The sequence below is a fragment of the Dryobates pubescens genome, chromosome 15, assembly GCF_014839835.1.
Source record: "Dryobates pubescens isolate bDryPub1 chromosome 15, bDryPub1.pri, whole genome shotgun sequence".
Classification (NCBI taxonomy): Eukaryota; Metazoa; Chordata; class Aves; order Piciformes; family Picidae; genus Dryobates; species Dryobates pubescens.
The window spans coordinates 9,640,792-9,662,970 of record NC_071626.1 but is presented as its reverse complement, the minus strand read 5'-3'; the positions used below and the strand labels follow the sequence as shown (position 1 = coordinate 9,662,970).

The following is a 22,179-nucleotide window of genomic DNA, read 5'->3' as shown; positions in this document are numbered from 1 at the left end:
CCTTCCTGCACTCTCACAGCCACATTCTTAACCTATCTTACTACTGACCACACCATGCATGCACCTATCACATACAGCAACCACGTGTTCTCCATCCCACCAGAGCTTCATTTGATGGCTGACATGTTTATTCGCCATTCCTACCAAACAGGTTCCAGCCAAAGACATACAGCACAGCCAGACTTCTCCAGCAATACCTGCCCCAGGCTTGGCACCAGAACAGAGCAGGGAGGCCATTTCCCCCAGATAGTCCCTTGCTTTGGGGCTATCAAATGCATGCTTTGACAACCACATCCTAATGGCTGTGCTTTTCACTGGCAGTAGCTACCTCTCATGAAAGGAAAAAAAAAATATCTAACAAAAAATAGAAAGGCACAGAGTGAGGAAGAGCATGTTGCTAAGACCCAAGTTTGGCAGCAGAGTTGGATTTCCAATCCCTTGGTGATAAAGCTGATGAGTTTGGAGCCTAGAGAGAAAAATTATGTCAGTGAATGCAAAGAGAGGCATTTGAGTGACAAAAAGGCAAGCAAAAGGCAGGTCAAGATGAAACCCAACAAAATAGATTTCAAAATGAGCTTAGCAAGCTCACTAGCACTATTTTTGCTTGTACGTCAGATAATTAGTAGGTCTAGGCAAGATCTTCACTTTCACAGTGCTCTGGAGAAAGAAATCATTTCTAGCGGCAATAGGCAGCCAGTGCTCTCACAAACACTCAGCATGTACTCTGTACATGGCTGTGAGAAATGAGGAAATTATCTATACCCACTATAATCTCAGATCAGAGTGATGAATCCAGTGCTCTCCTACCAGAAGCCTAGCAACAGCATGGACCTCCCCTACCTTGGTCCCTCCTGCCTTTGATAGTTTCAGCTGTCTTTAAGCACAGGAGAAGGATGGTTGATAAATTGCTCACTAGGGCTGCTGCCCCTTCCTTTCAACCTTTCTTGTAACAACAGACCTCCAACAAGGCAACATTCATACATGCAACTCTCAGAACACATCATGCTCTTTAGAAAATACTTGGAATGAAATGACTTTAGATTATATCTTATGACTCACAGCACACAAAGATTCATCTGCTCATAAATGAAAAAAATAGGGCTTTCTTATCCAGAAAAGTGTTGGACTTTTCCCACACTCACACCACTCCACTTCTGGCTGTCACCACCAGAACATCTGCCCCTGCATTGTCAGTACACACCTCCCTCCAAGCATATACCCTCTCCCCTAGGTAGCCCAAATCACTCCATGTCCCATCCACAGCACTGACAACTAGGAGCCCTCTTGAGCAATTTAGGAGCCCAAACAGATGCAGGCATATGGAATCAGTGAGAGAAGAGACAAAGTCAAATTTAGATGGTCCCCTACAAACACCTGCAAAACCAGAACTCATATACATACCTCCCATACACACGGCAAAGTACTCACCTGGAGTTTCAACACACAGAAGATCAGATGTATGGACCTGAACGGTATGCATCATCAGAAAAACTATCGTACTGTCTCTGCTTCAAAAACTTTGTACAACTGCGTCCTACACAATAAAAGTGTTAAGATAAATAATCTCTCTTGGTATTTAATGGCACAGCTAGTCTGCCGCCTTCACTTCTCTCACAATGCCAAGCATTAGGTCACCATGATAGATATTTTAAGTTTCCCACTCCACAGCCCACAATTCCCTTCAGTCTACAAGGCCCTCATTTAAGAGTATCCTGCAACAAGTTTCACCTGAGGGAATACAGTTCAGCAAGCAGGAATGTCAGTCTGAACCATGGCCACACCACCACTTCATTTCAGAGACGGCACTATAATCAGGGACTGTGATGCTGCAGTTAGCCTATATTTTGGGGTTCAGTATCCATGCAGTACTACAGTTTCAGAGGAAGGAGCATTCTCCTTTTTACTTCATTATTTGTCAAATGTGACAGCATCCAATATTGCATAATCTCTTCAAGGAAATAATTCAGTAACGTGCACCTTAGGAGGGATGGGGGGAGAAACATTATGGTTGCTGTGGGAACCTTAATTCTGGATTTCAGGACTTGCATATTTAAAGCCTCAAATTTAACATTGCATTAATGTAGCTTCATGCATTGAATTAAGGAATGACTCAGTACCAATCTCCATGCATCTACTTTAGTCCTGATGTTCCAAGGACAAGAGGCACTGAACAGGAAAAAAACCACAGTAGAGGGAATGAGGAAGGAATGAAGGGGAAGCTGTGAGCAGGGATGCAAGAAACCAGCACAGCATGGTAAACCCCCCCACCAAACCCGATCTGTCACTTGGGGCTGCTTGGTCTCACCACTAAAGGTTATGCATCCCATTAGGATAAAGAGAGCCTAAGGTAGCAATACAAACAGGCACAGGGGAAAAGGGTTCATGAAAGAACCATGGAAGGGAAGATTCCCCGAAAGTATTATGGTAACCTGTGCTGAGAAGGGAAAGATCATATGCAGATAGAACAAATTCACTAATTTTTTGTAATTATCATGGCACAGCGCCCAGATGATGCCCTTAAACCCTCCTCAGCTATTCAAGCATTTAATACTTCTTTCCCTCACTTCTCTGAAGTTTAACTGCAACATGAGCACAGCAGCAGTGATGCCCAAAGTTTAGGGTGCAGGCAGAAGCAGCAACCCACAGAAGAGTACCAGTCTTCATTTGTCAAAAAGCTTCCCAAAATTCAATTCTCTTTCAACAATCCACAACAGCACTTCACCTTTTGCACCAAAGCCAGTCTTGATGCAGGCTGACACCTCCACCGTATACTACAGTACAGCACCCGTCACCAGCAGGAGGAGGCGAGACAGCAGGGCAGCTCTCCTTGGCTCCCACACTCCAGCATCCTCCACATTTCAGCTGGGTAAGGAACATCTCTATTGTTTACTGCTTATCTAAAATCAGCAGCAGCATGGCTGAATTACTTCTCTTCTTACTCCACCCACCAAATGAAGCACAAATCTTAGCTGAGCCATGGGGACTGCCCAGCCTTTATCACTAAAAACTGGCACCCCGATTTGGGGTCCTGCATACCAGGCTGAGGGGGAAGAGGAAGGGGTGGGAGGGTGGGAAGGGAAGGCGGTACAATGAGCAGAGAAGGTAGAGGAGCAGAGAAGGTGGACGTGCCTGCCAGCAGAGCCTGTGGGGCAAAACCAGGCAAGTGTGCATACCCCAGCACAGAATCAAGTTACCCTGCAACAAAGATTGTGTGTGTGTGTGCAAAGGAGGGAAGTCAAATCCTTCTGCCTGGGTTCCAAGGCTTGCTTTGTTGCTAAAATAAACCAGTGTTTGTTCCTGGGAGCGATGGGGAGCTGGACTCTAAAAAGCAGCAGCAGTGAGAGCCTACCTTCAGACTATGAACACATTTAAAAAACAAACAAACAAAAAGTTGGGGACTGATTATTCTTCACCCCATGTATCAAGGTAAGGAATCCAAGGACAAAATGCTGATCTCAATGGTGCCCTGGAGCAGACAAAACCACACGTAGCCTCACAGCTGCCTGCTCCAGAGGAAATTCCAGTCCTTGCTCAAAGGCTGAAAATATATATACTTTTATATATGCTTTTACTTTGCTTGCTGGATCTATATAACACTTCACACATGTTTTTCCTGACATTATTTTCCATACTCCACCAGTAACTCCAGTAACTGTGCCACTTCTGGAAAAACAACCTTGCATCCAACTTTTGTTGAACCAGCTTCTCCCCCCACCCCCAAAGCCCCAAACTGCAAAACTGTTTGCCGCTTCTCTCTTAACCTTCAATGACTACAGATCCCATTCAGCAGCATTCCTCCACTACCTGGGCTGTCTCTCAGTAACAGCAAAATCACATACTGTAGAGCTACATGGGAACAGTCTTATCCATGAAAAAAAAGAAAAATATATATATATTATATACACACACACATATAGAGGTCTCACAGATGGTAGTGAGCACCATTACATCAAAATTGTTTTCTTCCAAGACACCTGGCCAAAACTGTTTCCTCCAGAGGAACTTAGAACTACAGGAAAAGCCTGCTCAATACCCAGTCAACAGGACTTGCTCTAAATAGTATTTTTCACACAGGAAAACTACAGCCCACTGTGTGTAGAGGCTGCAGAGAGCTCAGCCCAACAGCAAAGGCCGCTCACATTAGTGCAGAGCCCTTCAGCTTTCCATTCCTTATATGTGCACAGTGTGCAAGCCCTCACACACGCTTCTCTACTCACCCAGAGGTACATCATGTTAGTCTGGGTCCTTCAAACCCAGCAGTGAAATGATCCGGCAATGCAAAAGGCACTTCAGTAAGACTTTCGAGACCGAGGTTGGTTGAGGTGGGCTGTGCTGGTGGTTTGTTTTGGTTTTTTTTCACGGGAAAAAAAAAATCCAAACGCCTCAGTTTGAGGCTTGGAAAGCGTCTCGCCTCCTCCACCCCCCTCCTCCAGCTCTGGCGGCTCTGCACTCTTCTCTCGCACTTAATCTCTCCCTGGGAGTTCCCAGCCCCGTGTGTCTGTACTGGCGTGCACAGCACACACTCTGCATTCGCCTCCAGGGAATTTCTCTCTGTCATTCTGCTTCTAAAAACACAATCTCGGCCTCACAAGATTCTTGCAAGAGGCAGGGATGGGTGGGGTTAGTAATAAATGCAGTCCAGCTCCCAGCACCGGAGCATGCTTACTTTAGAAAAGGGACATGAATGAGGCACAGCATTGTCCTCCGAAGTCACTAGGGGTGACGACTCACTCCCCCCCTACCCGCGAATTGCTTCTCCAGGAATCATCCACAGATGCAGGAGCCGTGCACTATGCCACTGGCAGGTTCTGCACATCTTCATCTACCCCATTAGTCAAAACCCGAAATTCGGTCACAATTCAGTAACTGTATTTAATCATTAGCCACTGACAGGCACCGAGGAGCACAACTACGGGGATCTAGACGCTAAGGAGAAAAATCTGTGGTGTGTCAGCCACCCTGGGGCTCCCTCCCGCAGGAGAAACAACCAGTGTCGTTGTCAGCATGAGCTGGGGAGGAGGAACGACTCGCAGATAAAGGAATTAATCTGCTTTCGCAGGTGGCTCTGCATGAGTATTTTACAGACTTACATACTGCTAAAGGGAAAGCAGCAGCTGGCTCCGGTTCCTCTGAGCGTATCGGGTTCCCACTTGCCTGGAGGCAGCTTCCCCCCAAGTCTGACTGGAGCAAGCACCCTCACAGCCTTGTACTCCCAGCCTGCTCCAATTTCAAGTTTGCAAAGCTCTGCCAGTGGGGTGGCAGACCCAGCAAAGACACTCTCATCCCAGCTACCTCGACAGGCTCCAGCAAGCCCTTCCCCGCAGGAGCCAGTCCTCGTCCCATCCCCCATGGCCGATGCCACAGGACGAGTGTCACCTCTCATCTCATTAATCAGTTAAACCACTCTTCCAAACTAGGAAAACTGGTTTCTCGCCCCCTTCCTTTCCCACCTCAGAATGAAGAATCGACTTCCCTTGCTGGGCTTCAAATGTTAAATTAAAATTTGCCTCTTATCCAACAGGGGAAAAGAAAGGAAAAAATAAATTTTAAAAAAAAAAAAAGTGTTTTCATTGAGGCACTGGTCTCCTTGGAAATGAGTTTTAAAGAAATATTTTTATCTCGGCTATAGATAGATACAGAAATGGTGCTCTTTCATATATCACCTCTTCTCTCTTTACTTAGAGATAAGCGCAATCCAGCGAGCTGGGAGCAAAGCAAGCAGCCATGCGGCCTGCTGCGCTCCACCCACAAGTCAAGCCCTGTCTGTGCGGGGCGACAAATGGATGTGGCTCCTGCTGCAGCGAGCGCAGGCACGCTCTGCGCTGCCCAGGTTTCCCTCACCTTCAGCAAGTCACAAACGCACCCCAGGCCAGGCTTGTCCCAGCAACAGGCGCAAACACGTGGGATGCCGACAGGCTCTAAGGAGATACATGACTCTCGCTGCAGTCCAGCACAAAAACTTGGAGGCATCATGAGCGCGATACAGCAGCCATGGAGATAGGCTCAGTAGAGACAGGCAGTATGCCACTTAGCTTTCCAGACAAGAAAACTCAAGCCCTGCTGCTCAGGGGAAGGAGCAGAAGCCCCAGTTCGGGAGGCTCAGATGTTAACACGTTCAACTACAGCATCTATTGGCCCTCCCATCTATTGTCACCTTTCAACATAATGGGTCATGTTGAGAGAATGAAAAGCAATGTTCCTCAAAATCACTTATTGCACCAAAGCCTATGCATCACAGTCTTCAAAGAGCAAAGCATGTGAGCTATTTTAAAGCTGTTCTGAAATACTCAGAGAGAAGCAAAACAGCAGCAATGTTGACATTTGCATCAGGGTTAGACACTTCAGTTAACATTTCAGCAGCAGGGTCACACCAGCACTACCTACTAGTTCAGCCAGCCTACAGATTCAGGCAAGTAATTTGGCACCAAATAATCTTGATGGCATTTTCCAATCCAGAATCCCAATCCAAAAATGATCTTACTGTAATTTTTAAGATTCCTTGTGTGAAGAAAAGAAGTGAGAAGATGTGGACCAGGTGAGCAAGCCCAAAAAACCCCTACTTCCAATGTATTTCCTCAAAAGACTTGAAAAAGATGAGTGCTTAAAACTAAGCTGAAGTGACCAACAAGCTCCCTAATAAAAGAAAGGAGGGGGGGAAATGGAAAGGGAAAAAAGTCTCCCCCTTCTTCCTCAATCTCTCTCATTCTTCAGGCCAATTCTCCACGGGGAAAAAAAAAGCCCAAAACACTTTCAGAATAAAGCTGTTCCCTAATTTCAACAGCTGAGACTTGTAACAAATCATCCCAGCAATGCTACAACTGGACAGGCTGCATTCAGCCAAAGTGAAACAAAACCTATGACCTCTCCTCAAATCATCCAAATACTGGCTTGAACTTCATTTGCTACTTGCTACTAGGTCATCATCTCCTTGCAGAAGGTATACAAGAGACCTCTGGTGATGAAATAGCCTCATCCTGGAGCACTTTCTGATGAAGCACAGAGCAGAATTCTCAAAGCTTAATATTCTTAAGCAGTGAGAGGAATACCTGACCAGTGAGGAAACGATCCTGTGAGATGCCTCTACAGGCACCACCACTGCTCTGATTCTGCAGAGCTGCTGCTGCCCAAATGTTCAAACCAACGCTAAGAATATGAAGTGCGCACGCAGGACTGCCCCAGTTGCAAACAGTACTGGTGGCAGCAGGGTAACCATGTTAGCCTCAGATTATAAGCAAGAAAAAAAGATTTACTTGGCTGATATAATTATGTGGGAGGAATAAGAACGAGATGAGCTATTAGGACTTCTTTAAGATTTTATTCAGATTATAGAGATTTTCAACTACATTAGCTGGTATGTAAAATACATCAATAAAAGATGTGAGGGGTTTTTTCTGGGAAACTTATCCTAGGGAAACACAAAATATTCTGTAAGCAGTCAGATGACAACAGTATGTTAATGAGTCTAATTCAAAAAAACAAAGACATGACTAAGGCTTCTGAAACAGGTAGCTAGAATCCTCTGAAAATGCTTTGTCTTAATCCTAACAATGGTGCTTTACAGGATATATGTCAGGGAACTTGAAAGGCTGCTGTGTGTGGAAATACACATGAGCTCTCAGGGATCTCTTTCCTGTCTCAAAAAGGATTAAAAGCAAAAAGGAAAATAATTTTTAAATTAACATATACTGAGCTAAGAGAGAAACATTCAGAGAACTGTATCCTAGTGGTCCCTCTTCTCTAATGGCAGGCTGTTGTGTGAATCAAAGTGAAAGAGGAAGAAAGCCATCTGCAAAGATATTAATGCTTGTTAGAGAGGTAAGGAAAATCTTAGCAAGTAACAAAAGGGGAAAGAGGAAAAAAGGGAGCAAGTAATCACCTATTTAATATTATATCAAGATATTTGGCAAAATAATTGGCACTGGTAAAACAGGGGGGGGAAAATTCTATCTGCTTCTGTGGCAGTATCAAAAGCCTTAATTACATATATGAAAAACCATAGCTGCTCAGTCACGTGCATTAATTCAACCCTATATATATATATATAATTATTTTTTGCTGGTATATAAGTTTCTAATAAGCCAAATGCTCTAAAAATTATTTACAAAAATTTCTAGCCTATTTAGGAAAAGATCCAAGTGAAGAAAAGGGGGGATAGGTATGGCACAGTTTCAAACTGACGTTATCTGTTTCCAGCCGATTGTGTCTCAGAGGCATATGATTTCAAACACTCACGGATTAACATTCTAGCAGATAAAGCTCAAGACAGGGTACAAGCTGGTGTGTCTGCTACATACTACTGAAATCACATTAGATAGCATGCAGGATGAGTGGCTAGCTAAGCACCTCTTCATAACAGAGGGAGAAACCCATCTGATCAAGAATTTCAAATGCAGTGACACTCGCAGGAGGCAGAGGGGGGCTAATGCCAAAGAACACCCTTGAAATTTCTAAATTACAAAAACCAATTCCTTATTTCAAGGAGTGTTACACTGAAAATGAGCAATTCCCTTTTAGATTCCATCTTGACAGAAAAATCATTAGTACAAATAGAAATTAGCAATAGCTTAGGTAAAAAAAAAAAAACAGAAAAAAAAATATTTTGACAACTGCATTTGGATATACAGAAGGAGAACAGAGACCAAACCAATGCATCCAAGCACACACTTGGCACTCAAGTGGGACCTGAGGTACAGCAGCATATTTCTTCTGGACAGGCAGATTGCTTAATTTGGCTTCCCTGTCACATCCCCACACTTGAACACTTCAATATATTCTAACAAGTGGGAAAAAAAAACAAAAAACAGCTGAGAGAAGGAAAAGGAAATAAAATTAGGAAGGGGAAAAATAACATTTGCCAGGGAATCCTAACAGGAAGTGAAATCCACAGCCAGAGCTAGAAGATGGTAACAAGTTTTTCAAAGCTTCTCAAGGACAGCAGCCCCAGCAACTGGTGAACCTGCCACAAGGATAGAAACATCCCCAATAGTGAAGAGCCAAAGCATTCAATATGTATTTCTGTTCTATATTTGGATAAAAGTCAGCTGTCATAGTCTGTGATAACAAAATGCTTTCCATTCCAACAGCAGCTGAGGAAGATGTTCCAACAGCTACCAATGAACAGCACTGTCATCCTCTTGCCTAGCTTGAGCTTGCAAACAGGAGGGAGGTAACCAAGTAACAAGTGTGTTTTAACCACACTACAGCTGGGAACACAGAATCATAGAAGCACAGAATTGTTTTGGTTGGAAAATACCTCTACGATCTTCAAGTCCAGCCACTGACCTAACGCCACCACATCCTGAAGGGCCATCTCCACACATTTCTTAACACCTGCAGGAACTCCATCACTTCCCTGGGCAGCCTGTTCCAACGCCTGACCACTCCTTCCGTAAAGAAATTTTTCCTAATATCTAACATAAACCTTCCCTGGCACAATTCCAGGCCATTTCCTCTCATCCTATCACCTGAAACAAGGAAGAAGAGACCAATCCCCACCTCACTACAACCTCTTTTCGGGTAATTATAAAGAGCAATGAGGTCTCCCCTCAGCCTCCTCTTCTCCAGACTAAACAATTCCAGTTTCCTCAGCCACTCGTCATTAAGATTTGTTCTCCAGACTCTTTACAGCCTTCTCTGTGCATGCTCCAGCATCTCAATGTCTTTCCTGTAGTGAGAGGCCCAAAACTGAACAGTGTATTAGAGATGCAGCCTCACAAGTGACAAGTACAGAGGCACAATCACTTCCCTACTTCTGCTGGCCACACTATTCAGGATGCTGTTGGCCTTCCTGGCCACCCAAGCACACTGCTGGCTCATGTTCACACATACTCAGAAGTGGACACTCAGGAAGGCCTGCAGTCTGCATCCAACTGCATGACCTGCATTTGCAGCTCAACTAAGCTCTGAGTACAATACTAACATTAAAACTGATGTAAGGTCAAAAGTACAACTGTGATGCAGTGACATCCTCTGATGCAGGTGTTTGCTGGAGCTCATCTTATTCCAGCTCTGTGGCTGCTCGCTAAGTTTAGCCAGAAGACTGCATCAGGAAAGCAGTGCTACCACTGAAGCTGCTAACACCAATTTTTGCAGCATCTGGATTTGCCTAGAAGCATCCCGGTGGGACCTCTGAAACAACAAAAAAAATGAAGTGGGAGTCTGTAATAAGAAGTTTGCAGACCAAAGGGGCAGATGGAAGGTCTCAGGTAAGGGAGCACAAACTGAATAGAGCTGGGAGAACGTTTGGATACACAAATGAAAAATACTGATTATAAAAATATCTACTCCTGATGTTTAATAAGGCTCCCTGGCCACCTCTCCTGTAAAACTAACCCATAAAGTAGTTTTTAAAACAGACTGAACTCTAAATAAGATGGAATTATTTTATAGTTAGTAAGTGCTATTAAATCTACATGTTCCCCCTCACTGTGCAGCTTTACTTGGCCAAAAAGTGGGTGAGGAGGCACTCAGAGACTGGGGCAGGTTGAAGAGGAAGTTTCATTTCAAACTAAAGGAAGCAGTTGCTCTCACAGCCAACTGTCAGACTAAGCCGTCATGTTTTATGCAGCAAGTAGATTCAGACTGAGGATGAAGACTTAATTGTTGGCCCACTGTGGTAAACACTTCAAGAACCATCTACAAAAGGTCTGAGTGGAGATGAGAAGGAAAACATGTTCTGCAGCATTGAGGAAAGTTTCTCCAACTCAATGGCTGCCTTCCAGGGCTTATCTGGCTCTTGCAGGATGTCCCTGCAAGACAACAGGGGAATCAGACTCCTGCTGACTGAGGGGCTTGGCCATGCCTTGTGCTTTGGTTCTCTTTTTTTTTTCAGTTTGGTTGGGCAGTTGGGTCTTGGTTTGTTTGTTGTTTTGTGGGTGTTTGGTTTTTTTCAAAGATAAGAAATGGGGCTGGGAGCTACCTGGGGAAAGGCAAAGGAGGAAGCCCTGGGCACACATGCAGTTCCCATGGAGATAAGAGGATCTTCTTTGAGGTTGCTTTACTCCTTTGGGTACCGCTGGAGACTATCCTACTGGCAGAGTACTGCTCATTTGCAAAGCCTCCCTCAACTCAGGATCCTGGCAATATCTCCGATTATCAGAATTTCTGAACCACCAGGTAGATTTCCTCTCAACATCCACATCCAAAAGGACTCCAGGAAGCCTCTTTCTGCATTATCCTGCTTGTGAAAGGAAGCAATACCAAGTGCATACTATGGATCACCCTGAAAAATGCCACAATCTCTTTCAGACGTTTAGCCAAGTGAATAAGCCAAACATTGGCATATTACAGGGGAAAAAAGAACTTTTTGTTAGAGTAAACCCATTTCATCACTGGAAAACTGAATTCCCTGTTCTTTCTCCTGCAGGTACAGTTGGGCTACACAGCAAGAGGCTTCTGAAAAGAGATTACCTATTTAAAAGCAAACTATCAAGGGCTTTATCTTCCATACAAAAAAAAAAAACCAACAACCAGAAAGACTAAAACAATAAAACATGTTGATATGCAAGCAAAACCAACAATTTTCAGTGACTGTCCTGCTACTGTTTCACAAAGTAATTAAACTGAAGATCTCAATTCACAGGCTTATCATTCAAGTACTAGTAAAAAAAAAAAAAAATAGGAAGTGGGTACCAAGAAAAGCTTTTCAGACTTTGTTTGGGATTTTCCCCTCCTCACAAGTGTTCTCAAGAGCACTAATTCTGGAAGGCACTGTCAATCCTTTAGGAGAACTGCAGTAAGTTCAGTAACTAGGAAAGGTATTTTGCTGAAAATCTGTTCCCAGACAAAAATACACCCACATATCAACAAAACTGAATCATGAAGCCAGAGAATTCACAGTTTAAACATTCAAGAGCGTGCAAACAGGAATTCTGTAAGGAAGGAATTCTTCAGACCTGCAGTATACTGGTTTGGGCATTCGTTTGCAAAAATGAAACGCTGATGCAACTGCTCCCCAGATATAGCAAAGATGAGTTTGGGCAGCCAAGTGGGAAGTCTCACGGCCTACAGTTGCAAGCTTTACTATGGCAGAACAGGAGGGAAGTTTGCAATCCTCCAATACCTTCTGAGGACAGGCTAGACAGTTTAAGGTCTGAAGAAGAAAAAGCACCTCTGCAGCTGTGTTGCCACCCCAGACTTGATTTTCAAACTCTCTTCTTCATTCTATCACACCTGGCTCTAGTCTCGAGTCCAAACTGAACTGGCACATAGCAAATACATTTAGAGGGAATCAGAATAAGCTCTAACCCTGGTATGTAAATTTAAAAAAAAAAAATAAAAGTTAACTATTAGCTGCCTTAAAATCTTCACAAGTAATATCCAGAGAACAAAGTTTGCCTCCTTTCAACTTCTCCATAAAGCAGCAGAAAGATTTACACAGTACACTCCATCAAAATACTATTTTTAGTGTCAAATAAGGAGTAGAATATCCAGTTGAACTGATAAAGGGCAGAAAAGTTCTCTGTGCTAAAGAGGGTTTTTATTTGGTTGCAGATTTTTGAAGAGGAAGTCATAACTAAAAGAATGCAACTCAGCTCCTACATCAACCACTCATCTCTTTATAGTCCACAAGGAAAGCCATACCAAAGGATGGACTAATGGTGTCCAAGTGTTATCCCATTTAAGGTGTGAGACTTAGGTGGCAAGAGAGAAACTGCTTCAAATACCTCATAATGGAGCTACAACGTTATTACATCATTTTTTGTCTCCATGCTTACCATATGAAGTGGCTGTACCATTTCAGCAATTCATCAGCACGGCAACAACCCAGAAAATTGAAAAAGGTCATGAAGATGAGAGGATTGCAACAGTAGGCAAAGGAGAAGACTGGGCACAGCTCTCTTCCCCAGACCACACAGGGGTTTATTAATATGCTGAAACTTTGGCTTAGGCCTGCTGCTGAGAAAGGGGAATACAGACAGAGAACAATACCATCCTGCAGAAAAGGACTCCTTCTGGCTTGTTTGTGCAAAGGAAGGTTAACAATGTTAGCGAGTTATTCAGGAAGTAATGGATACCCTCTTGCCCTGAGCAAATTCCTTTTCAATAACAGTAGTAATTTCCTAGGCAATACAACTATATCAAGCTATAATGGCTGTTATATTTATCTACAGAGGTCCTGTACTGCTGGGATCTAATTTACTACAGCATAGAAAGCAGTTTACAAATCCTGTGAAGTTGCTAGAAACAGCAATAAGATTCTATCCTGTATCACTTTGTTTAAAGACTAGGTTTTAACATCCCCTTTCAAGAGTATAAAATGCATTCTCTCCAACTTAGAAAGACTCAAAGACTAATAAACCCCAGAAGTAGACTGCAAATACGCCTATGAGAGGAAAGAAATCAGCTTAACAAATGCTACATTGTGCACATTTTTTATCAGTATTGTCACAGCCACTTTATTTCTTCTTTTATTCAAATAACATGCTTTCATTTGACTCTCTGAGAAGAAAAATAGTCCATGGTATAACCTAGAAGCTTCATGTACCTAATGAAGACAAAACAGCTGAATGCCTGAAACATGGCTTCAGTGTGGGAAATGGCACAAGCATGTAGTCAGCAAAGAAATGGTTCCAGATGATGAAGAGGTAACTGATAAACACTGAGTGACATCTCCTGAAGCACAACAAAATTAAATTGCTAAAAGATTTTGGTGGAACACAGCATCAACCTGTGGTAAGTACGGGTGCATGTAAAGAGACCAAACACACGTGTCAGGGGACTGCAGATGCTTCCATTATGTAACCATAGTAAGAAAATCCAGGCAAAGCTGCCATTAAGAGAACTAAGAGCAAAATATTTCAACAGAGGTATTGGCAGTTGTCAAACCACATGAAGGAACAGCAGACTGTTCCGATGTAAAAGGCATTAATAAAACATAAGACAAGAGGCATAAATAGATATAAACTATAGAAGATTTCTAGAGGACAGAAATGCTACTGCAGGAATTTAGTTACAGGATACAATATCTCCAACTTCAATTGACAATGATCAGCAAAGGTCAGCTGTCAGAAAAGCAATTCTGCTCCTGATCTCGTTCTGAGCAAAGCAGTCCTTAACCATACCTGTGCCACCACCACCATCGAGCTGGATTGTTTTCATGGCTGCAGCAAACAGCTCCCTCCATCTGACTGGTTCCTCAGGGAATTATGAGTGCAAGGCAATTTAGAAAAGAGTCTGTATGTAAAGACTGGCTGCTTGTTTCCTGCTTTATAAGCAAAAAGTAGTCCATTCTTCATGGATATATTTAACATAGGGCTTTCAAGACAACATGCAGATAGATAGGTACCCTGTATCTTCTAATGGGGTATGTTGCCACTCTGCAGATCTCACATGCAGTAAGTGCTGAAAACAGAGAGTTTATAACATGGGGTGTTCCAACAAATTCAGATGTGTTTCTTGCTACATGTCAACTGCTGTACTTGAATCAGGAGAATTTTGGCCTCCTAGGAGCAGACCAGCTATAGATCTGGGTCTTCAGCACCACTGCAGTCTGTGGGGTACAAACATACTGTGACCCTCAAACACCTCAGCTCAGCTTGTGTTAAGGTTGTTCCACGCTCCTTTCTTTCTCCTACACCCTGCCACAACACAAAAAAATATTATAAATTCCATTCTGATAGGGTTTTTTATCAATTCCCAGCAAAATCAGACTCTTCCATCAGAGACTGCCTGCCACTTTCTTACTCTTCCGATTCCTTTCTGAGACAGACCAATTCAATGAGCAACAGCTCTCTCACATTTGTTTGAGATGAGATGAACAGTATGCAGTAACTATGGCCAGTCGGCACGTGCAGTTATTGTACCTTAGGTCCTATTTAATACATTCTCAGCTTAGCTTAATCCAAATTAAAGCTTTGCAGGGTAGCCATACCATCCAACAACTCCTGTACCTGCTAGTACTCACTTTGATAACAAAGTAACCAGCAACAACAAGTATTACATTTCTCCTCTTTTCCAAATTCCCAGAAAGCAACAGTGACCAGAACAATCTTTTTTCATCCTTGTGTGCCCTGAAGACCACATTTCCTCTCAGATAAAGGCCTCACTATGGTTATCTAATACTAGTGCCACTACAAACTGTATTAGAGGCGCCCAGAAACCTCGAAATATGTACATGGATAGTCAGCTCTATCCTGATTCTAAGTCTGAAGGAAATCAAATGCTCCAAATTGTGTTTAATATAGTTAAGTTTGCCCTTTAGCTAGGATAGACCAGTAAAAACACATTACACAGTGATTGGATTAATTCCTGAGTGAAATTCAGGGAGTTGGCTCTATGTGTCTATCATGCTCATATATGTTAAATTATTTCAGAGGCTATCGCTCTTCCTGTGCTCTGCTCCACAGCAGCAGCTGCTCAAGAAATACTGCAGTTCTGTGTCTGGGGGGAAGCTGGCAGCAACTGGGGACAACACTGCTGTCAGAGTTCAGCTCCCAGTTCTGAAATGGCATTCTACTGGAAATACCAAAGAGCCTAAATCTGGCTATGTATACCATGGGATGTAAGATATCTCTATCTCAGCTTTCAACAGAAAGCTCTGGAGTCTCATGACATTTACTCCTTTGGCCCCTGTCAGTCTTCCTCCAGACCCTGCAAAGGATTGGAGCTAGTTGCCATAAATGGTTGGAAAACAAGATGTTCTCCAAGCACTTGGAATTGAGGAGCACTGTTTTAGCTTAGGGAGCCCATGGCAAGGAGCCAGGGTGACAGGTGCCCCAGAAACAGAAATTATGATCAAACTGTTGCCAACATTAGCCACTGCTATCCTCCTGACCTGTAAGAAAGGCTAACTTGTGTTCTCCAGATGTAAGGAACAATGGACCAGAAAGGGTGAGGATGTGTTTTGCTGCTAGAACCTGAAGTCTCTCCTCAATAAAATCCAACTGTGAAGGAATTTCAACGGATCTCATCAGATACTATCCCACTAGTAAACCTTTTTCAGGCCTGGCAACAAGCACAGCTCAGTGCTGCTGTGACATCGAAGCTCATCACAGCCTACAGGCACCTAAAGAGTTAAAATCCCAGATTCCTGCTGAAACTGCCAAGAGCTACAAACCTTGTCCTGTGTGGGTGCAGCAGCAACTAAATCCACTCCCCAACAATTGGCTGGCCTGCGGAAAGAGGCGGGGAAGAGACAGGTCATGGGGGACAACCCGCCCCGAGTAAATAGCACCACAGCATCTGCTCAGGTTTTCAGTTAAAAATCACTGAGACATTTCTCTTCATTTTATCACCAGCCCCCCAAGACAGCAGCCTCTGACCTTTATCAGGAAGAGCACCCTTGTCCACTAATCAGAGACTTCCTGGAAAATGCAATCTAGCCTGCAATTAATACAGAAGGGGGGGGGGGGGGGGGGGGGGGGGGGGGGGGGGGAGAGGGAAGCTTCATAACATCAAATTACCATTGCAAGATTCTGAAAATACATCCTCCAACAAAATGGCAGAAGAATTCAAGCATGTTCTCACAAGCCATCTTGCTCCCATTAGCATTATTTAACTCATTAAAAAGGTTTTTCTCCTCTCCCCCCACCAAAAAATCCTGCCCCTCCTCCTCCAAAATCTTGTTTTGCAGATGTTGCCTGCAGCAGCATAGCTTCTTGCTGTGAAAGCTTCAACACAGGTGTGCAGAGCGTGACCTGGGCAGAATTACATGTGCCATTTCCACTGGGAAATCTAAGAGACTTATTAAGCCAGGACAGTGCCGATTAATCTACTAATGGAATGAATCGAAAGTGTGTTCCTGGCCCTTTCCCTTTCACATCCCAAAGCCTCAGGGGAGCTGAAACCATCTGGCAAATGCCTGCTCCGAGCAACATTATGCTACTGCTGGAAATACCTCTCCCTTAATATTGAGAAGAATGAAACCATCTTCTATCCACCAGCTATTCTTAGGAGCATCTGCGCAGCTTGCTGAGGTAGCCTACTTGCACACAGCATCCTTCCCCAGCCAATGCAGAGCTGCTCACTCACCATGCAGAAGTCAGCAGAACAGAAAGTGATCCCATTCATTTACTCAGGATCCTGCTGAAGCGGCCGGCGGGAGCAGGGCAGTGAAGCAGTTGCCGTACTCGGTGTAACACACACGAGCTGCTCTCCCACAGCAGATCCCAACCGCAGGCTGGCGGAAGCACGCTCCCTGCCCAGACTGAGGAAATGCTCCTGCTGAAATCTCTCAGTCCTGTCTTCATGCACGGGGAGTCGCAGGTAGGGTAGCAAGGAGGAGCTTATGTTAATTTAAAAAATACAAGTGTTAAAATCTATCCCTTTCAAGCACACTGGAGATGGAGATCTGGCCAGAGAGCTTAAAAATAAATCAAGATATCAAACAGCTCCAAGGTTCATATGTGATACACATTATTCCTGTGAGACAGAGGGAAGGACTGACTCAGAGATTGTGAACACCACGCACCCTTTGAGTAATATAACCAGCAAGCTCAGGAAGAAATAGAGCTATGAGGCAGCTGTCAAAGAAAGGATCTCTGGCACTTTTTAAAATCATACAGGAGCAGAGGACCCTCTTATCTTACAATTTAAAAACATAAAAATGAGAAAGGCCCAAGACAATAGCAATAATATAGCTGTGGCATTATGTAGATGGCAACAACTTGCCTTTGACCGTCAGAGAGTAACACAAGTAGAGGGCAGGGTAGACAAGAGGTCCTCCATGCTCGGAGGCAGCACAGAGCATGTTTAGACAAACATCCATCAGGAACTGCCTAACCTGTTATTACGGACTCCTAGAAACAGGAACTCTAGTCCCCTAAAATACCATTCCAGTGCTTCACTACATTGAATTAGAAAATGCTGTTTTGCCCCACAACGTCCAATTTAGCCTTCCTTTATGTAAATAAAGCTGCCTTTAATGGACATAGTAAATAATCCTCATCCTCCATATTTCTCTGCTCTTCTTTTTAAAGAAGGAACGAGGTCAGTATTTTCCTCCTATGCCATGCTCTCTGAGAATCCTGTTCTTCTTCTTCCCTGGACTTCTTATAGATTCTGCCTGTATCTTCCCTCAAATGCCTAGAACTAGATACAGTGCTCCAGTCAATGTGCTGACCTCTGATGTATAACTTACCTTCTGCAGTTACTCAGCATATATAAAAATGCATTCCAAGCTTTCAAGATCACAAAAACCAGCACCACCTATCCAGTTTATGTCCTATCATCCCATATCATTCCTGTGATATTAATGCTTAGCCATCTGTTCTCCATTTTATATTGCATACACAGATCCTTTTGTTCGTACAACCCCTGGTTTTGTTTAATTTCACCTTGCTAGATTTTAGACCATTTCTGTAATTTACTCTGATCTTTCTGACATCTAACCCTGCCTTCCAAAGGTTGCCAGCCCCTCCACATACATACATACATTTCATTACCTTCAAGTTTGATGAACATTAGATGAGCAGAGTGGCCACAACAGGCCATGTTAAGACTCCAGATCTCACACACAGAGGAAAACATGACATAATTTCTCCAAATAGGCTTTTGTGCTGAGATGCTCAGCCCCTTCTTAATTTCACCTTTTATTTACCTAGTTTATATAAAGGTCATGTGGGACTCAGTTCAAAGCCAGTAGCTTTCTCCATCTGCCAGGCCTGCTGCCATGTCAGAGGAGAAAATTAAATTGATCTGACGTGATTTGTCCTTAAAAATTAGCAATGTATGCCTGTTATTGCCTTAATTTCCTTTAGTAAAGGATCTGACCAGACGCATGGAATCTTTTCCAGCATCTTTCAAGGTTCTGTAACTACACTGTATTTCTGGGGGTCTACAGCCTCCTTTAACAAAAACAAAACAAACCAAAACGCTAAGATGGAAGAACAATGTTTATTCACACACACAGCCTTCACTCGCCTGAGAGCCATGAGATGTCATGATACGCAGAACACACACCGAACTGGAAACGACCAGTCATTCAAGCACCACCTCTGCAGGCCTGAAGGAGGACACCCCCAAACTCTCCCCATAAGCATGCATCCATCTTGCCCGGGTGTCTCAGTGGAAGCAGCGCTGTGCAGCACACGTGCCTTTGGCTAAATCCTGAGCTGGGGCCAGGAGCCTGCTCAAGCTCCCCTCCAACACAGCTCTCCCCTACCACCACTCCTCCGCAAATTTCCCTCCGGTATTTCCCCTCAGCTCACCCCTGAGACACTTTGGAACAGAGGGAAGATTTGCATTATGGAAACCTTTTCCTTCCTGCCTTTTGAAGAATTAGATGACTAGGCAGGCCCCGTGGAGGGGCAGCAGGGCCTGTCTCAGCCCTCCCTGGATGCTCCCTGCTTCTGGGTTTGGGCAGCGACACATCCTGTCCCCAGCCCTCCGAGCAAAACTCCCCTTGGCAGAAACCTAAGTCATCCTAAAATGCTTGCGAACTCTCTTCCTCCTGTTCCCCTACAGCTTTAGCCCTTTCCGCCCCACGGACACGGCCAGTGGCTTGTGCCAAGAGACGCGCCGCGGGGAAGAGGGAGAGGCGGGGAGGAAGGAGCGGCGCCCCCGCACCGCGCCCCGGGCCAGGCCCCCAGCACCGGCGGGGCGGGGCGGAGAGTGCTGGCCGTGCGCCGGCTGCCCTCTCCTGGCAGCCCGCCGCCAGAGCGGGCCTGGCCCCGCCGGGCGGCCAGCCCCGGCCCGTGCCCCGCGCACATGCTTGTACTCGGCACTCTCCCTCCTGCCGTCCGAGCTCTCCCGGGGATACACCGCGCCAGGACACGACGGCCAGAAGGGAAAAGCTGAGCCCTCTGCCCCGCTGCAGCAGTACCTTCCCCCAGCAACATGCGTGTGCAGTTAGGGGTGTCCAGACAGAACTTTTTTTTTCCCTTTTAATAATCCTTCAGGGGGAAAAAATACTTCTACTAAATGCACACAAATCAATTTTTTTCGTTTTTCCCTTTTTGTTTGTTTTACTAGGGTCTTTTTCTTCCCATTAAGAAGAAACTCCTCACCTATGAAATGACAATGCAGCTGTGCAAGCTTAAAACCCCAAGATCTCCCCACCTGAAAGCTTTAAAACCACTTACACTTTGAGTTAGCCGTGTACTGAAGAACTTTTTCCCCATCAAACATATATAAGTAAATAAATAAGTAACTCTATGTGCAGGAAATCCCAAAACCCTGGGATTGCTTCAAGACGATGGAGGAGGGGAAATACCACCAAAGCTTGGCACTGCTCCCTCTATTTTGAGTACCTGCTATTAGACACTGTCAAAGCAAGAACCCTGGAAGACAGAGACCTTCTGTCTGACCCAGAATAGCCATGTTTATGACCTCACTAGGATATAATATCCATCAACAGGCTGTTTTCTCCACACCATTTGGTTTTGGTTCTCCAACCGATCATTTTACAGACTACTTCTAACACATCACGCTCTCCAGAGCTTGTATCACCATTCTGAAGCAGAAATCTAAAGATGCTGACCCTCTTGCAAAAGTAACAGGGGCTTGGGAGTCTCCAAGACTCTTGAGGGTATCGAGTGACACTTCAACGGTCAAAAAGTATATTGCAGGAGAAAAAGTGGCCTCCTGGTCTTCTCCCCAGGGTGACTCACATCTCCTCTTTTTAACCCCAAGCAGAATGGAGAAATTGCTTGAATCAAAGGAGTCAAATATGAAAGGAATTTGTATTACATCATCTAGCCCATTTCCTGCCAACGCCTTACAACTCCAGAGCTTTGGCCGGACTATTCATCAGCAAGGTAATCCTTACTACCCATGAGAAGATGTTTACAGGGCTGAAGGACCTAATTGTCAGGAAGTATTCCCACATACCTCAATCGAATGCACTTCTTCTTATATGTCTTTTCTCCACGTGGTTATTTTTCCTCTCTTGCTACTGAGTAACAGCGAGGCTTTATTTAAAGTCTTAACACCTTACATCCCTTGGTATGGAGCTTGCTGGAGGCGTTTATGAAAGGTATTCAGGGTTTCATATGGAAAGAGTTCTCTGCCTTGTATTCAAGAGAGGTCAAAAGGCAGCAGACATGAGGGAAAAGGGAAATAAATATACAGCCAGACTGATCTGTTTGCAAGACTCATGCCAAATGCAAGACACCATACTTCCTGTAGTATCTAAAGAGTTTTGATGGTAGGAAATAAGCTACACAGAAAGGAAAGGAGAGATCTGAGGGAATGTGGCAATATAAGTACAGTAACTTGGTTCAGAGTGAAATTCCAGAGAGAAGCTCAGTTATTTAGAGATGTATGTTACAGGTTTTTTTCTGATCTCAATGCCTGAATCTTTTCTGCAGTTTCTATGGGATATAATCTGGGCTTGAGAAAACAAAGAACCACTTCTTCACACTTCAAGTGATCTCAACTAAGTGTCTTACCAAGACAGTTCTGGATTTAGGAGAGAAGCATTACTAGATAGGATCCACCGAGACTAACCTTTCCTCTTCTAACTCATTGTTTGAGCTTCAGTGTGTAACCAAGTCCTTCAGTTTTTAGCTAAACACTCTGCTCTCCATTTTCCCACTTGGATTTCATTATTTATATTACTTTTAATTTTACTCTCTCAGCTCTAGCAACATTTTTTTACCTTCTGAATGAACTGAGAGTTACAAGCAGTGTTGGATGCAATCTGTTAAATCATTTCTCAAACTCCTCCCCTCCTGCAGTGTTAAATGCCTTTCCATAACACATCCTAACTTGCCCACATCCTTCACAGCTTAGGTGCTATGTGGTAACCCCCCAGCAGTTATCCCACTACATACCTCTGAACTCCTCTGTGTACAGCTGCCTCACAGATGCTTCCCATTTCCTAAATATGTTGGACATTTTTGCCCAGACCACATTCTCTAAAGCTCTTCAGTTTCTATGGGACACTGCAGTTAGGTTAGCAACAGTCTATTCCTTTGGTTCTTTCTAGTACAAACATTTCACTGCTTGTCTGAAGAGAAGAAGCAGTAGACATGGCAGTCTTAGGTATAGTTCACCTCATTTTAAACATAAGGAAGATGTTTATAAGTTTCCTTTATTAGCTTGGTCCCATTCCAAATTTTTGATTGCTTGCTTTCAAGCAAAGAGGCACTCCTCAGAAGCACCATGAAAAGCAAGCATTGTCTTCTCCATTTCATATGGAGGACCACAATGACTTCCTGATCTTTGTCCTGGTTATTCACTCAAGGAGTAAAATGTTAAAAAATTATTTAAGGCTTTCCTAGAACTTCCCCCTGTCCC

At 44.0% G+C, this 22,179-nt stretch overlaps 1 protein-coding gene across 9 annotated transcripts in view; it reads right to left on the bottom strand.

Annotated features, from left to right (window-relative positions):
• Positions 1-22,179, bottom strand: part of RBFOX2 (RNA binding fox-1 homolog 2) — a 168,370-nt gene that overhangs the window by 102,428 nt on the left and 43,763 nt on the right. The window contains exon 1 of one of the 9 annotated variants that reach the window (XM_054168069.1): positions 4,218-4,247. The exons of the other annotated variants lie outside the window; for them this stretch is intronic. Within the exon in view, the coding sequence (XP_054024044.1) occupies positions 4,218-4,232 (15 nt within the window). The 5' untranslated portion in view covers positions 4,233-4,247. Of the gene's footprint in view, positions 1-4,217; positions 4,248-22,179 lie in introns of those variants that run through there. 9 annotated transcript variants of the gene reach the window in all.